Genomic DNA, 18,902 nt, shown 5'->3' with positions numbered 1-18,902 from the left:
CTCTCTCTCCAGATGAAATCTCGCGTCTTGTGATGGCCGGCCGCCCAACAACCTGCCCGCTTGACCCTATCCCCTCCTCTCTTCTCCAGACCATTTCCGGAGACCTTCTCCCTTACCTCACCTTGATCATCAACTCATCCCTGACCGCTGGCTACGTCCTTTCCGTCTTCAAGAGAGCGAGAGATGCACCCCTTCTGAAAAAACCTTCACTCGATCCCTCCGATGTCAACAACTACAGACCAGTATCCCTTCTTTCTTTTCTCTCCAAAACTCTTGAACGTGCCGTCCTTGGCCAGCTCTCCCGCTATCTCTCTCAGAATGACCTTCTTGATCCAAATCAGTCAGGTTTCAAGACTAGTCATTCAACTGAGACTGCTCTTCTCTGTATCACGGAGGCGCTCCGCACTGCTAAAGCTAACTCTCTCTCCTCTGCTCTCATCCTTCTAGACCTATCGGCTGCCTTCGATACTGTGAACCATCAGATCCTCCTCTCCACCCTCTCCGAGTTGGGCATCTCCGGCGCGGCCCACGCTTGGATTGCGTCCTACCTGACAGGTCGCTCCTACCAGGTGGCGTGGCGAGAATCTGTCTCCTCACCACGTGCTCTCACCACTGGTGTCCCCCAGGGCTCTGTTCTAGGCCCTCTCCTATTCTCGCTATACACCAAGTCACTTGGCTCTGTCATAACCTCACATGGTCTCTCCTATCATTGCTATGCAGACGACACACAATTAATCTTCTCCTTTCCCCCTTCTGATGACCAGGTGGCGAATCGCATCTCTGCATGTCTGGCAGACATATCAGTGTGGATGACGGATCACCACCTCAAGCTGAACCTCGGCAAGACGGAGCTGCTCTTCCTCCCGGGAAGGACTGCCCGTTCCATGATCTCGCCATCACGGTTGACAACTCCATTGTGTCCTCCTCCCAGAGCGCTAAGAACCTTGGCGTGATCCTGGACAACACCCTGTCGTTCTCAAATAACATCAAGGCGGTGGCCCGTTCCTGTAGGTTCATGCTCTACAACATCCGCAGAGTACGACCCTGCCTCACACAGGAAGCGGCGCAGGTCCTAATCCAGGCACTTGTCATCTCCCGTCTGGATTACTGCAACTCGCTGTTGGCTGGGCTCCCTGCCTGTGCCATTAAACCCCTACAACTCATCCAGAACGCCGCAGCCCGTCTGGTGTTCAACCTTCCCAAGTTCTCTCACGTCACCCCGCTCCTCCGCTCTCTCCACTGGCTTCCAGTTGAAGCTCGCATCCGCTACAAGACCATGGTGCTTGCCTACGGAGCTGTGAGGGGAACGGCACCTCAGTACCTCCAGGCTCTGATCAGGCCCTACACCCAAACAAGGGCACTGCGTTCATCCACCTCTGGCCTGCTCGCCTCCCTACCACTGAGGAAGTACAGTTCCCGCTCAGCCCAGTCAAATCTGTTCGCTGCTCTGGCCCCCCAATGGTGGAACAAACTCCCTCACGACGCCAGGACAGCGGAGTCAATCACCACCTTCCGGAGACACCTGAAACCCCACCTCTTTAAGGAATACCTAGGATAGGATAAAGTAATCCTTCTCACCCCCCTTAAAAGATTTAGATGCACTATTGTAAAGTGGCTGTTCCACTGGATGTCATAAGGTGAATGCACCAATTTGTAAGTCGCTCTGGATAAGAGCGTCTGCTAAATGACTTAAATGTAATGATGTAAATGATTCAGCTGTTTATATATTAATCATTGTGGCGACTAAGTCAGGGAAAGCTAAATCTAAGTCTAGATATACAGATGTACACACAATTTTTGAATAAATTGATTGGGAAGGTGAGACAGAGATTTTTGTAGGACAACTCCTTTAGCGATTGTGGATGAATATCTTTTGAACGGGAGTGGACATCGTTTTGGACTGGTAAGTTCTTATCATGCTAATGCCCTTGTTTGAAATTAATAATATAAAATATTATTTGTGATTTTAATTGTAATTTTAGAAGCAATATATAAACATATAATGTCATGAAATGTGAGATGCGTGTTTCTGCCGCCCCACCACAACCCACACGAAATAGCCTATTTGAGGCTGTTGAGGAGAGGGCAGGACCACATCAATGGCCAAATTGAAATGGAGACAGTAGATACAGCTGGTCTGTTGTAATATAATATAGACAGTAGATCTAGCTGGTCTGTCATAATATAATAGAGACAGTAGATCTAGTTGAAATGTCATAATTTAAAAGAGACAGTAGATTTAGCAGGTCATAATAATATATTCAACCTTATGTTCCCTGTACTCTCTATATATATCTGTTTATTAAACCTGTTGATACAGGGCTCATATGTGAAACTATTCTAACTGAACATTTTCTTTCACAGTGACACTGACTCCAAATGGGAGTCTTATCCGGTGTCCTGTGTGAATTTAAGTATGCTCTCTCTAATTCTCTCTTTCTCTCGGAGGAGGACCTGAGCCCTAGGACCATGCGTCAGGACTACCTGGCATGATTACTCCTTGCTGTCCCCAGTCCACCTGGCCTTGCCGCTGTTCCAGTTTCAACTGTTCTGCCTGCGGCTATGGAACCCTAAACGGTTCATTTTTACTCTTGAGGTGCTGTCCTGTAGCACCCTCTACAACCACTGTGATCTCCACCCGGCACAGCCAGAAGAGGACTGGCCACCCCTCATAACCTGGTTCCTCTCTAGGTTTCTTCCTAGGTTTTTGTATTTCTAGGGAGTTTTTCCTAGCCACCGTGCTTCTACACCTGCATTGCTTGCTGTTTGGGGTTTTAGGCTGGGGCTATATAAATAGATTTGATTTGATAGAGGACTGAGGATCTTCCAAATATTGAAAGTGTTTAAATAGTTACCCATGTTATTTTGTAAATGTATATATATATGTTTTTTTTCTTCATATCATTTTAATCAAAAAAAAAAAAATCTCACTTTTTCCCTTTTTGGGGGGGGGGTGTTAGAATACCATTTTGGTATTTTGTATATAGTAATTTGTTTCAAAATGTATACCTTCGCCAATTTGGCCACTTGGGTACATTTGGGCTACTTGTGTGGGATACCTGGGTGACTTCATGATAAATGTCATGTAGCACACTCATTTTGGAAGTTAGCATTCTGAAAGTTTGCACAAGTACTGTTGCCCTCTTATATTTTCCACTGAAATTGTCCACATCATCCTATCTAAATGTTTGTTTTTTACAAAAATAAAACTTGTGTTTTTTTTATTTGTTTTATCTAAACCAGATCTATTGTGTTATATTCTCCTACATTCAATTCACATGTACACAAACTTCAGAGTGTTGTCTTTCAAATAGTACCAAGAATATGCATATCCTTGGTTCTGTGCCTGAGCTACAGGCTGTTAGATTTGGGTATGTCTTCAGGCGGAAATTGCACAAAGTAGGGGGAAGCTGTAAGAGGTTTAACAACAACCCTCTCAAACATTTGCAATGATGCTTCCATTTGTTTTACCTCTGACACAAAGTTGTCAGATTCAAATCTTGAGAAGAAAACATTTAGCTCATTAGCCATGTTCTGGCCCTCATGTCTCCCAAGGTCAGCACTGGTTATTCCCCTGCCTATGTGGGGGGTACTAGCCATGGATTTAATCCCTTGCCATGCCACCCTTGAGTTCCCTGAGGAGAGGGTCCTCTCCACCCTTTGCTTGTCGGCCTCCTTGTCCACCAGTATTTGTCCCATACGGACTCGGGAGAGGCGAAGGTTGAGAGCCGTGCATCCTCCGAAACACAACCCAGCCAAGCCGCACTGCTTCTTGACACAACTACCACTTAACACGGAAGCAAGCCGCACCAATGTGTCAGAGGAAACACCTTACACCTGGCGACCGTGTCAGCGTGCGCTGCACCTAGCCTGCCACAGGAGTCACTAGTGTGCGATGGGACAAGGACATCCCTGCTGGCCAAACCCTCCCCTAGCCCGGATGACGCTGGGCCAATTGTGCACCACCCCATGGTTTACCCAGTCATGCCTGGCTGCAACAGAGCCGGAACTCGAACCCAGAATCTCTAGTGATACAGCTAGCAGTGCGATGCAGTGCCTTAGATCACTGCACCACTCGGGAGGCCCGTAACCTAGCATTTTTTAGTATAAAACTAAATGGAATGGAGAAATCCTAGGGGAAAGCCTTTCGACAAGACATTGGGAGAGAAATTCACCTTTCAGCAGGACAATAACCTAAAACATAAAAACAAATCTACACTGAGTTATTTACTAAGAAGACAGTGAGTGTTGTTGATTGTCTGAGTTACAGTTCTGATTTAAATCTGCTATAAAATATATGGCAAGACTTAAAAATGTCTGTATAGCAATGAACAACAACTTTGCAGAGCTTGAAGAATTTTGAAAATAATAAAGGGCACATATTGCACAATCCAGGTGTGCAAAGCTCTTAGAGACTTACCCAAAAAGACAGACAGTTGTAATTGCTGCCAAAGGGTGTTTCACACATGCACACTCAGCAATAGTTTGTGAAAAATATCCTTTATGTTACTGTGTTACATTCCAATATATTCTTCTCAAGATAAAATACAGTGAGCTCCAATTTTTGTTATTGTTTTGGCTCTGTACTCCAGCACTTTGGATTTTAAAGATATAACGACTTTGAGGTTAAAGTGCAGACTGTCAGCTTTAATTTTGTGTCCAATAGAAATGAATGGTAAATAATGTATTGTGTCATTTTGGAGACACTTAAAAAAAAAAAAAATTTACCCCTTTTTCGTGGTATCCAATTGGTAGTAGTTACTGTCTTGTCTCATCGCTGCAACTCCCGTACGGACTCAGGAGAGGAGAAGGTCGAGAGGCATGCGTCCCCCGAAACACAACCCAACCAAGCCGCACTGCTTCTTGACACAACGCACATCCAACCTGGAAGCCAGCCGCACCAATGTGTCAGAGGAAACACCGTACACCTAGCGACCTGGTCAGCATGCACTGCGCCCAGCCCGCCACAGGAGTCGCTAGTGCACGATGAGACAAGGATATCCCTGCCGGCCCTGCCGGCCAAACCCTCCCTAACCCGCTGTGCCTATTATGCGTTGCCCCATGAGCCTCCCGGTTGCGGCCGGCTGTGGCAGAGCCTGGGCTTGAACCCAGAGTCTCTGGTGGCACAGCCTTAGACCACTGCACCACCCGGGTGGCCGAGACACTTTTATTGTAAATAAGAATGTATGTTTCTAAACACTTGCTACCATGATTATGGATAATCCTGAATGAATCAAATATCATACCCCCAAGACATGCTAACCTCTCACCATTACAATATGAGGGGAGGTTAGCATTTTTGGGGGGTATTATTTTTATGCCTCTGTAACTTTCTCATTCATTGTATCATTTCAAATCCACAGTTCTGGAGTACAGAGCCAAAAATAACAACACATTTGTCATTGTCCCAATACTTTTGGAGCTTACTGTATATGTGTGTTGACTGTAATAAGGGCACAACTCACAAACAGACACACATACACACAAAATACAGAGATAATATACATTTGTGACTGAAGTTATTTGAAATGGCTGGAGGGGGAATTAACGTTAAAGCAACGTGTCAGTGTGCACTTTGTACAAATGCTGGATTATCAACGACTACATTGTATGTTCCTCCTTCAAGTATGATTTTCCTTCTGTCAGTCACCAGTTCAATAGAGAGCAACTCATTTTTTCTTTCCAATTCATGCAAGCAGAAAAGCATGCAGTCAGAAAGTTACACATCTCCAACTCCTTTCCTTCCATCACTCACAAAAGCAGAGTAATCTGACATTGATATATTCAACGGGCTGATCAAATTCGTCTTGCAAATGCTCAATGAATGCAACAAGAAGTAATCTGTGGGTTCAATTCCAACAGGGGCAATTCAGAGTCACAGCTGGGAAAGTCAGTTGACGATAGTGGTGGCAGATAGAGAAAGTAGCTGCTGAAAAGGCAGTAATAAAATGATTAAATATGCATTACCTGTGTTCAGATTCATGGATGGAGAAGATGACTCCTGACGTGGAGGTCTTCTGCTGGATGGAAGCCAGGAAGGTAAATTCACTTTTACTCCTGAAGAGCTCCACCACCTTCTCTGTGATGTGGGCGGGCGCGTGGACTGCTCTCCCCACATCTGGGGGATGAAAGAGAAATAACAGCAATCAGGGAACGGCATGTTTGCCGCTTTCACAGTCGACATCCTGTCTGCCTGTTAAGGTTCAGGCATCAGCTAGCAGGGAAAAAGAAGACAAAGGGACTGCGTCCCAAATGGCAACCTGTTCCCAATGTTGTGCACTACGTTTGACCAGGGCGCATAGGGCCATTTGGGACACACATTGTCTGAGGCACGGCCTGAAACACTGCTGACTTTCACCAAAACAGTACTGTTCACCAATATCTCTTTTTCAATGAATACCTTCTCTAATGACAAAGAAAGGCATAGCATCGTATGCATTATTCGTTGCGTTTATAGTTTTGTTCAGTGTAGAAACACTCGATTTGGTGTTCCATTGCACTACGCTTTGAAGCATTTTGTTACTATGTGCCCTAATGAACACGTCCATGACCTGTTTTGCGTTTCTCATGTGCCTCATAGATGGAGATTTTGCTGGTGTACTTGCAAAATGAGTTTGAGTTTGTAAAGTGTTGGTCACATGTTTCATGGGCTAAAATAAAAGATCCCAGAAATGTTCCATACGCACACAAAGCTTATTTCTCTTAAATGTTTTGCACAAATTTGTTTACATCCCTGTTAGTGAGCATTTCTCCTTTGCCAAGATAATCCATCCACCTGACAGATGTGGCATATGAAGAAGCTGATTAAACAGCATGATCATTACACAGGTGCAACTTGTGATGGGGACATTAAAAAGCCACTCATCTGCCACCATCACTTCATTTTTCAGCATGATAATAATAATAAGTATTATAAGTATCCATACACAATTCCTGGAAGCTGAAAATGTCCCAGTTCTTCCACGGCCTGCAAACTCACCAGACATGTCACTCATTGAGCATATTTGGGATGCTCTGGATTGACGTGTACAACATCGTGTTCCAGTTCCCGTCAATATCCAGCAACTTCGCACAGCCAATGAAGAGGAGACAACATTCCACAGGCCACAATCATCAGCCTGATCAAATCTATGCGAAGGAGATGTGTCGTGCTGCATGGGGTAAATGCTGGTCACACCAGATATTGAATGATATTCTGATCCACGCCCGTACCTTTTTTTAAGGTATCTGTTACCAACAGATGCATATCTGTAATCCCAGTCATGTGAAATCCATAGACAAGGGTCTAATGAATTTACTTAAACTTACTGATTTCCTTATATCAACTGTAACTCAGTAAAATATTTGAAATTGTAGCATTTAGCGTTTTATATTTTTGTTCAGTATAATTGGACAAGTTCAGATAGTGGCTTGTAAACCTCTCTCAGTTGGTGCCATAGTCCTGCCGATGTGATCCACATCCGCCGTGCCCTCTCCACTCAGCCTCCACGTTATAACTGGCACAGGACCAGGCACAGACACTGTATGACTGACCCACATTAAAAAATACTACAGTTACATTTACTGTAGTGTTTTTGCAGACTGTAGTATGCTGTAGTATTTACTATAGTATACTACGAATCAAATCAATTATTATCCATTATTAAAGTGACCAGTGAGTCCATGTACATAGGGCAGCATCCTCTAAGGTGCAGGGTTGAATAACCGGGTGGTAGCCGGCTAGTGATGGCTATTTAACAGTCTGATGGCCTTGAGATAGAAGTTGTTTTTCAGTCTCTCGGTCCCACCTTTGATGCACCTGTACTGACCTCGCATTCTGGATGGTAGCGGGGTGAACAGGCCGTGGCTTGGGTGGTTGATGTCCTTGATTATCTTTTTGCCATTCCTGTGACATCGGGTGCTGTAGGTGTTCTGGAGGGCAGGCAGGGTGATGCGTTGGTCAGACCGCACCATCCTCTGGAGAGCCCTGCGGTTGCAAGCACTGCAGTTGACAGACCAAGCGGTGATATATCCTGACAGGATGCTCTCAATTGTGAACCTGTAAACATTTGTGAGGGTCTTAGGGGCCAAGCCAAATTTCTTCAGCCTCCTGAGGTTGAAGAGACGCAGAGGAACTTGAAGCTTTTCACCTTCTCCACTAGTGTCCCGTCGATGTGGATAAGGGCATGCTCTCTCTACTGTTTCCTAAAGTCCTCCATCAGCTCCTTAGTTTTGTTGACGTTGTCAGAGAGGTTATTTTCCTCGCACCACTCCGCCAGGGCCCTCACCTCCTCCCTCTAGCCTCTCAAATAACTTCATTTAGGTCAGTTACCTTTGCTTTCTTGGGTAGAGGAACAATGGTGGACATCTTGAAGTATGTGGGGACAGCAGACTGGGATAGGGAGAGGTTGAATATGTCCGTAAACACACCAGCCAGCTGGTCTGCGCATGCTCTGAGGACGCGGGTAGGGATGCCGTCTGGGCCATCAAGGGTTAACACATTTAAATGTCTTACTCACGTCGGCCACGGAGAACGAGAGCCCACCGTTCTTGGGAGCGGGCCACGTCGGTGGCACTATGTTTTCTTCAAAGCGGGCAAAGAAGGTGTTTAGCTTGTCTGGGAGCAAGACTTCGGTGTTCACGACGTGGCTGGTTTTCCCTTTGTAATCCATGATTGTCTGTAGACCCTGACACATATGTCTCGAGTTTGAGCCGTTGAATTGCGACTCCACTTTGTCTCTGTACTGACGTTTTGCCTGTTTGATTGCCTTATGGAGGGAATAAGTACTCTGTTTGTATTCAAACATTTTTCCAGTCACCTTGCCATGGTTAAATGTGGTGGTTCGCTTTGTTCAAATATCAAATTACACCTTATTCTCTATAGTGCACTCTTTTTAATGCATTTTTATTTTGCCCAGTTGAACTAAATAGCCTCCTCATTGGTCAAATTAGTGCACTATATATAGGGAATAGGGTGTAATTTCAGACAGATAGGGGCCGTGTCCGAATACCAATATGTGTGTTCTAAATAGTAGGAATATAATAATGTATGCAAAAATAGTATTAAACTATGTGAAAATCGAGTATGCTTTAAATGCCAGGATGTTCAACTTTTTATCTAGTAGAATTCACTACACACTTTTTAGGAAGAAAATCATATTTTCTGAGTCACTTGTGTTTGACAACAGCTGATAATCATCTGATAATCAGATAAGGAGACTCGCTGTACCTAAATGAATGAATGATGTGAATCAACACAATTGTGCATATGATTATCCATTCTCATGACGGGTGTTGATATTTGTTGTCTACAGCATTCGTTTTTACTAAACAGTAGGCTACTTTCTAAATGATATGTAGTACGATTACTACATAATAGGTCTATGTAGTTTTAGTAAGTGGTAGGCAAGACAGATTTTGGATATGGCCAGTGTGTCCCTCTACATAGTGTCTACTGCTATGGTGCCCTGATGGAAGGATGAGTCAAGGAGAAGAGAAGGAATCCTGCCAATGTAGTGAGAAACTGGCTAAGACTGATGGAGTCCCTTCTTTTTAGGCCACTGTCTGAGTCACCACCAACACATACCAATCCAGCTGGCCAGATTCACTTCATAGCAGATAATAATGTATCACTAATCTGAGGCCATATGTATCAAGCGTCTCAGAGGAGTGCTGATTTAGGATCAGTTTAGCCTTTAAGATCACAATGAATACGATTAAATGGACAGGGGAAACGGATTCTAAGCCAGCTTTATACATACGGCCCCTGGTCCTTTAGTCAATGAATGTCTGTGAGACAAGTAAACTAAACAAGGAATCCAACTCTGAGAGGAATGGAGAGTGAGACGGTGTCAGATTGAATACACTGTAATCCCAAATATACTGTAATCCCATCTCCCTTAACCTATTACACTTGTGGGAATTGGCCTATATGGATTGGGCTAAATTGAAATGTTTCTTACAGAAGAGATATGAAAAGCATATGCATAACCATGGTACCAATTAAAAGGGAGCAGTTTGGATTGTGAAAATTATTAGACTAAAGATGAGGACACAAAAGTTCACCTGGCACAAGACTGAATCCAAACTGATCTTATGTGCATTTTACATCTTGTGTTCTTTTTGCAGCATTTGATGATAATGCAATCTGAAAATACACTGGATACACTTAGTAACGTGATAAGAATATCTAAGGAAAATGTTCAATGTGCAACATAAGACAGCAAAAATATTCAAGGGTTTGAGTGAGAGGCCTAGTTGGTGTTTCCAAGTAGCCACACACCTTTCAATACACTTTTATGACTCAAAGAAGAGTCTTCAATTATAAGGTGATTTCTTGAGCTCTTCGAGCTGTGCCATTGAGGGCCTAGAGCAAGCACTATTGTAGTTGTTTTGTTTAGAACACAGCCCTGCTTCCCCGCCTTTACACAATTACTGTTGTTGTTTACGCAATCCCAAAATGGTCCATTGGAAATCACAATCTGGGTCAGGTAGGAATAATTTGAAAGCTTGTTCTATTGCCAACATGTCTAGGTAAATATAAAATGTGATCTTACAATGTTAGGTTTTTGACAAGGCAATTCACAGAAGCAGATCAGAATTTTGGTGAGTCATGAGTGCATTCAGATGTGTGGTCCGCAGCAAATTGTACTCACAATACAACAAACCTAGGCTAATTCTGTTCAGGACAACCCAGAGTATAACATCACTTCATCTTGCAACTATACATCAAACATAGTGATGATAGATGTTGACACTGCTCACTACTTGAGTTTTATGATACCATGAAGACCACATTTAGACTCAAGGGTGTTTGGCTTACTTGCATGTCATCAAAGCGGTACTTAATATAATCCTCAACGTCTCATCTTTCAAAATACATTGTTCTTGTAATTGACAGCATTTACCTCAGTCAGACAACAAAACATTTGCAAAGGTTGCCCAATTAGCTGGATGGATAGGGGCACCGGTCTTGTTGTCCACAGTGTTCAAATTCAGAATGTCTGTCAGTCAAAACCCATAAAGAGCTGTGAAGCGGAGACCCTAAGCTCTGATCTCATATTTAGCATGTAACTGTACAGCCACTGCAGTCCAGTTTGGGCATTTATCAGTGTCCAAATCTGCCATTTTCAACCTGTATACATACGGGTACGAGTGTAAAGAGCTATGTTGGGCCCCATTATCTACATCCTGCCCTTTGTCTTAAAATGGCGCCGGAAGAAATGGCAGCAGTTGTACGGGCGCCCAACTTAACTTATTTTCAACATAAATTTCCATCGACATGTTAAATGTGCAACCAGAGGGAAAATAATTTGAGATCCCCTGTACTTCACACACAGAGATGCGCACAAAGCTCTCCCTTGCCCTCCGTTTGATAAGTCCGACCACAACTCTATCCTCCTGATTTCTGCTTACAAGCAAAAATTAAGGCAGGAAGCACCAGTGACTCGGTCTATAAAAAAAATGGTCAGATGAAGCAGATGCTAAACTACAGGACTGTTTTGCACGCACAGACTGGAATATGTTCCGGGATTCTTCCGATGGCGTTGAGCAGTAGACCACATCTTTCACTGGCTTTATCAATAAGTGCATTGAGGACGTCGTCCCCACAGTGACTGTACGTACATACCACAACCAGAAGCCATGGATTACAGGCAACATCCACACTGAGCTAAAGGCTTTCAAGGGGCGGGACTCTAACCCGTAAGCTTACAAGAAATCCTGCTATGCCCTGCGAAGAACCATCAAATGGGCAAAGCGTCAATATAGGGCTAAGAATGAATCTCACTACACTGGCTCCGACACTCGTCTTATGTGGCAGGGCGTGCAAACTATTACAGACTACAAAGGGAAGCACAGCCACGAGGTGCCTAGTGACACGAGCCTACCAGACGAGCTAAATCGCTTCTATGCTCGCTTCGAGGCAAGCAACACTGAGGAATGCATGAGAGCATCAGCTGTTCCGGACGACTGTGTGATCACGCTCTCCGTAGACAACATTATTAAGACTTTTAAATAGGTCAACATTCACAAGGCTGTGGGGCCAGACAGATTACCAGGACGTGTGCTCCGGGCATGTGCTGACCAACTGGCAGGTGTCTTCACTGACATTTTCAACATGTCCCTGATTGAGTCTGTAATACCAACATGTTTCAAGCAGGCGACCATAGTTCCTGTGCCCAAGAACAGAAAGGTAACATGTCTAAATGACAACACACCAGTAGCACTCACGTCCGTAGCCATGAAGTACTTTGAAAAGTTGGTTATGGCTCACATCAACACCATTATCACAGAAACTCTAGACCCACACTAATTTGCATACCGCCCAAACAGATCCACAGATGATGCAATCTCTATGATGCCAGAATAACAACCGATATATCCCTCAACGTAACCAAGACTAAGGAGATGATTGTGGACTACAGGAAAAGGAGGACCGAGCACCACCCCATTCTCATCGACGGGGCTGTAGTGGAGTAGGTTGAGAGCTTCAAGTTCCTTAGTGTCCACATCAACAACAAACTAGAATGGTCCAAACACGCCAAGACAGTTGTGAAGAGGGCACGACAAAGCCTATTCTCCCTCAGGACACTAAAAAGATTTGACATGGGTCCTAAGATCCTCAAAAGATTTTACAGTTGCAACATCAAGAGCAACTGTAAACTGCAACATCAAGAGCAACTGGTTGCATCACTGCCTGGTACGGCAATTACTTGGCCTCTGACCGCAAGGCACTACAGAGGGTAGTGCGTACGGCCCAGCACATCACTGGGGCTAAGTTGCCTGCCATCCAGGACATCTACACTACGCGGTGTCAGAGGAAGGCCCTAAAAATTGTCAAAGACCCCAGCCACCCCAATCATAGATTGTTCTTTTTACTATCGCATAGCAAGCAGTACCGGACTACCAAGTCTCGGACAAAGGCTTCTCAACAGTTTTACCCCCAAGCCATAAGACTCATGAACAGGTAATCAAATGGCTACCCGGACTATTTGCATTGTGTTCCCCCCCCCAACCCCTATTTTTACCCTACTGCTACTCTCTGTTCATCAAATATGCATAGTCACTTTAACCATATCTACATGTACAAATGACCTCAATCAGCCTGATTAACCAGTGTCTATGTAGCCTCGCTAGTTTTATAGCCTTGCTACTGTATATAGCATGTCTTTTTACTGTTGTTTTATTTCTTTACCTACCATTTGTTCACCTAATACATTTTTTGCACTATTGGTTAGAGCCATTAAGTAAGCATCTCACTGTTGTATTCGGCGCACGTGACAAACTTTGATTTGATTTGGGTCAAAACCTCTGCCACTCCAACCTTGACTTCCACTGTTACTTGTTGCGCATGGAGGGGTCAATGTTGTTGAAATTGCCACAAAAAAAATCAAATTTAAATCATTGTTCAAAACAAAGATGCATTTGGCCTTGTCACGTTCTGACCTCAGTTCTTTTATTATATCTTTGTTTTTAGTATGGTCAGGTCGTGAGTCGGGTGGGTTGTCTATGTTCCGTTTTCTATGTTGTGTTTGCATATGGCCTGGTATGGTTCTCAATCAGAGGCAGGTGTCGTTAGTTGTCTCTGATTGAGAATCATTCTTAGGTAGCCTTTTCCCACTTGTGTTTCGTGGGTGTTTGTTTTCTGTCTCTGTGTGTTCACCAGACAGAACTGTTTTGTTTTCGTTCATTCTCCTTGTTATTTTGTTTTTGATGTTCAATGTTAATAAATTATCAACATGGACACGTACCACACTGCATATTGGTCCGATCCTTCATACTCCTCGTCAGAGGAAGACGAATATCGTTACAGAAACACCCACCACCAAAGGACCAAGCAGCATGGTAACGGGCAGCAGCAGCGATCTCAGGACTCCTGGTCATGGGAGGAGATTCTGGACGGCAAGGGACCCTGGGCACAGGCTGGGGAATATCGCCGCCCCAAGGCAGAGCTGGAGACAGCGAAAGCTGAGAGGCAGCGGTATGAGGAGGCAGCACGGCAGCGTGGCTGGAAGCCCGAGAAGCAGCCCCAAAAATGTATTGGGGGTGCACACGGGGAGTGTGGCGAAGTCCGGTAGGAGACCTGCGCCAACTCCCCGTGCTTACTGTGGAGAGAGAGGGGCCGGGCAGGCACCGTGTTATGCCGTGAGGCGCACGGTGTCCCCGGTGCACAGGCATAGCCCGGTGCATTACAGCGCAGCGCCTCGTATCGGCCGGGCTAGGTTGGGCATCGAGCCAGGTGCCATGGAGCCGGCTCAGCGCATCTGGTCTCCAGTGCGTCTCCTCTGGCCGGGGTACATGGCACCAGCCCTACGCATGGTGTCCCCGGTTCGCCAGCACAGCCCAGTGCGGGCTATTCGACCTCGCCTCACTGGCGTGGCTACGGGGAGCAATTCAGCCAGGTAGGGTTGTGCAAGCTCGGTGCTCGAGACCTCCAGTGCGCCTTCACGGTCCAGTCTATCCGGTGCCACCTCCACGCACCAGCCCTCCGGTGGCAGCCCCCCACACCAGGCTGTATCTCCGTCTCCTCCCTACAGGTGCTCCCGCCTGTCCTGAGCTGCCAGAGTCTCCAGTCTGTCCTGAGCTGCCAGAGTCTCCTGTCTGTCCTGAGCTGCCAGAGTCTCCAGTCTGTCCTGAGCTGCCAGAGTCTCCCGTCTGTCCTGAGCTGCCAGAGTCTCCCGCCTGTCCTGAGCTGCCAGAGTCTCCCGCCTGTCCTGAGCTGCCAGAGTCTCCCGCCTGTTCTGAGCTGCCAGAGTCTCCCGCCTGTTCTGAGCTGCCAGAGTCTCCCGCCTGTCCTGAGCTGCCAGAGTCTCCCGCCTGTCCTGAGCTGCCAGAGTCTCCCGCCTGTCCTGAGCTGCCAGAGTCTCCCGTCTGTCCTGAGCTGCCAGAGTCTCCCGTCTGTCCTGAGCTGCCAGAGTCTCCCGTTTGTCCTGAGCTGCCAGAGTCTCCCGTCTGTCCGTCCTGAGCTGCCAGAGTCTCCCGTTTGTCCTGAGATGCCAGAGTCTCCCGTCAGCCAGGAACTGCCAGAATCGCCCTTCACTCCGGAGCTGCCGGAGTCTCCCGCCTGTCCGGTGCTGCCGGAATCTCCCGTCCGTCCGGTGCTGCCGGAATCTCCCGTCCGTCCGGTGCTGCCGGAATCTCCCGTCCATTCGGGACCCGTGGCTTGGGTCTCCAGTCCGAGGCTGGCGGCGAGGGTCACCGAGTTAAAGAGGCCACGGAGGCGGGTAAAGAGACGGAGAAGGACTATGGTGGAGTGGGGTCCACATCCCGCGCCAGAACCGCCACCGCGGACAGACACCCACCCAGACCCTCCCCTATAGGTTTAGGTTTTACGGCCGGAGTCCGCACCTTTGGGGGGGGGGGGGGTACTGTCACGTTCTGACCTTAGTTATTTGCTTATGTCTTTGTTTTTAGTATGGTCAGGGCGTGAGTTGGGTGGGTTGTCTATGTTCCATTTTCTATGTTGTGTTTGCGTTTGGCCTGGTATGATTCTCAAACAGAGGCAGGTGTCGTTAGATGTCTCTGATTGAAAATCATACCTAGGTAGCCTTTTCCCACTTGTGTTTCGTGGGTGTTTGTTTTCTGTCTTTACCAGACAGTACTGTTTAGTTTTCATTCGTTCTCCTTGTTATTTTGTTGTTGGTGTTAAATGTTAATAAATTATCAACATGGACACGTAACACGCTGCATATTGGTCCAATCCTTCATACTCCTCGTCAGAGGAAGACGAATATTGTTACAGGCCTAGTTATTTTTTTTCTAGTCTAGGCTGCAGAATGATTTTCGAATTGGAAGGGCTATGTTTCTCTTGTCCATAGAAATACTCAGATACAGAGCGTGCTGCTTAGACCACTGTGCCACAGCAGTTCACAATTCTCTAGCAAGCAGGGAGAGTACTTAATCAAAGCAGTGCATTGTTTTTAATTATTTTGTTTTAAGCCTTTCCCAAACCATAGCCCTAACCTTAGCCACTCAGAATTAACCATGTAATTCGCGGAATTAATATGTAAAAAAAAAAAAAAAAAGACATTCATCCAATTATGGAAAATTACAAAGTGAAACTATGAGATCAGGTTGATAGTATAGTCTGCTTTACGCTAAATCTGGAGAAGAAAAAAACTATGACCTGACTCGTGGGAAAGAAAATAATTTCTTCGGTTTCAGGCCAAATGATAATAAAGGTGTCAATTGCAGAATATGCAAAGATATTATCAGGGATAGGGATGGATGGACGATAAACCTGTCAACATTTAAAAGTCCATCATCCTGCTGAGTTAGCTACTCGGGGGTAGGAAAGATGAATATGCTGGTGTTCCTTGACAGAAGTCTTTAGGTAGGCCGAAGACATGGTAAAATAAAAAATACTAGACCTAATAGTTCCTCATTGCACTTTTTAATTTAATTTGAAATGTAGCATATATTTCATTCTTGATGCATCTTATTTGAAAAATTATTTTCATACTTATTTTGTTATGGCTACTTAATTTTGTAACTTTTGGGTTTGTACAGTATGATTGGCAAAAGTTATATCCTAATAGGTCTATTCATTTTAATAATTTTTAAGTGTTATAAAGAGTGATATAAATAATCATTTGTTTTTATTTTATTTTATATTTAGGATTTTTACAGTTCGATGGGCAAAAGGCATAGCCTAAGGATAATAGACCTACTCGTTTTTAGCCTAAGCCAAGGTTCATTCAAGTGTTATAAAGAATGTTATAGGCTAAATTGCCCTATACGCAATTCAAGGACATTAATAAACACTTTGACAATATTATAAATATTGGTTTAAATTGTCAAAATAACATTTACTGCCACTTTTATTGACTATTTGATTTGCAAAGAGGGACTTTTCCATGGCACAATTTATTTTTGGTCAAGTTAAGCAGCTGTTTAAACTTCCTATTCGATTAGTCTATCCTGGAATTGTTTGTTCTATCCCGGAATTGTTTGTTGTTTGTTCTGCGTAAAATAGTCCGAATTAAAACAGAGTTTGACCAGTCTTGATTAGTCGGCTCTGGAAGGTAATGGTTCTTTACACATGCTAATAGCCTCTAACACCTTGTCTATTGTACTCATATCACACCCCAGTTTACCTCAGCAGGCAATCTACTCCAAACATTTATTTAGTAGTCCTTCAACCAAGTTCAGACATTTAAAAAAGGTCTTAAGAATGATAGATTATAAAGTTAATTGAGTCATACAATCATCAATGAAAGATCCAACATCAAAGTTTACTTGAAGTGTATTTTAAAATAGCAACACACTTAAAACAATAAGATGAAAAAAAACAAGCATGGCAATAAAAGACATCAAATGTTATGAAAGAATATAAAACACGTTGATTAATGTCCAAGCTAAAAAGGCAAATAGGATTTTAACACCTCAAGCAGTTTCACAGTACAATGCAAAGTTCTGTAAAAAAAAAAGAAGGAAAATAAAACCATATAAAAAGTATGAAACACAAACAAGGATGAATAATCAAACATTTTTTATCGCTACAATTTAAGAAATAAACAGTTGCTTTGCTCGCAAATTCCCAATGCTAGCCCCCTTGACTTCTCATAGCTTCACCTCCAAGTAGGCTAAACAAGTCCTACAAGCCCTAATTTTGTTGCATCTGGACTACTGCCCAGTCAGGTCAAGTGCCACAAAGAGGGACATAGGCAAATTACAGTTAGCCAAGAACAAAGCAGTATGGCTGGCCCTTAAATGTACATGGAGAGCTAACATCAATGACATGCATGTCAATCTCTCCAGGCTCAAAGTAGATGAGAGATTGATTGAATCACTACTTGTCTTTATTAGAGGTATTGACCGAGCTGTCTGTGCAAATGACTAGCACACAGTTCAGACACCCATGCAGACACCCCACAATACATGCCACAAGGGGACTCTTCACATCCCCCAAGTCCAAAACAGACTCCGGGAAACGCACTGTACCACACAGAGCCATGACTACATGGAACTCTATTTCACATCAAGTAACTCATGTAAGAGGTAAAATCATAAAAAAAATATTTAAAAAACAACACTTTACGGAACGCAGACTGTGAGGAGACACACACACACACACACAAAGACACACACACATAAGCTAGCACACATTCATACATTGTAATATTGTTGAATGTTTGTATTATACATTTTGCAGTGTAGATATGTTGTGGTGTAATTGTATTTTTTCCGGATTCCCATTAGCTGCTGCCAATGCAACGGTTACTAAATTTTTTGTTTTCTGTGTGACGTAAGTTTCTTAATGTGTTTGGACCCCATGAAGAGTACCTGTTGCCTTGAGAGCAGCTAATGGGGATCATTAATAAAAACAAATACAAATACAAAATCCCTAAAAAGCAGCCCTGCTTGAAACTGGTACTACCACAGTTACTGTCTCTGTAATCCTGGCAAATTGCACTTTTTACCGGCAATATGCACAGCGCTTCATAATTCTCTGAACTGGAATAAACTGTGCCTTGCCCCAAACCTCAACAGGCGGCTTGAAATTATATTGATTCAGATGTTTCAGGAACCAATTTACATGAGCCATGAGATGAGAAATGTGTGTGTTTTCATGTGCTGGATCAACAAGCACATCACAAGAGAACAACTGTGTTACTATGCCTGGTGTTAGCTCTACATCTGGTTAAATGTGCCCATCTGTCTGTCAGTGGCCTACCACTTTATAGTACACATGAATCGGAGGGCCTGTTGTCCAGACCTCTGGCAGTCTCTATGGGGGTGCCACAAGGGTTCAATTCTTGGGCCGACTCTTTTCACTGTATATATCAATGATGTCGCTCTTGCTACTGGTGATTCTCTGATACACCTCTATGCAGACGACACAATTTTGTATACTTCTAGCCCTTCTTTGGACACTGTGTTAACAAACCTCCAGACGAGCTTCAATGCCATACAACACTCCT

At 44.4% G+C, this 18,902-nt stretch overlaps 1 protein-coding gene across 1 annotated transcript in view; it reads right to left on the bottom strand.

The window, feature by feature from the left end:
* The window catches only part of LOC115112510 (protein kinase C-binding protein NELL1-like), a 420,040-nt gene that overhangs the window by 391,640 nt on the left and 9,498 nt on the right, over positions 1–18,902 (bottom strand). The window contains exon 3 of the mRNA XM_065011794.1: positions 5,968–6,118. Coding sequence (XP_064867866.1) covers positions 5,968–6,118 — 151 coding nt within the window. The remainder of the gene's footprint in view (positions 1–5,967; positions 6,119–18,902) is intronic.

This window comes from Oncorhynchus nerka, linkage group LG27 (genome assembly GCF_034236695.1).
Source record: "Oncorhynchus nerka isolate Pitt River linkage group LG27, Oner_Uvic_2.0, whole genome shotgun sequence".
NCBI lineage: Eukaryota > Metazoa > Chordata > Actinopteri > Salmoniformes > Salmonidae > Oncorhynchus > Oncorhynchus nerka.
This window is presented reverse-complemented; position numbering and strand designations above follow the sequence as displayed.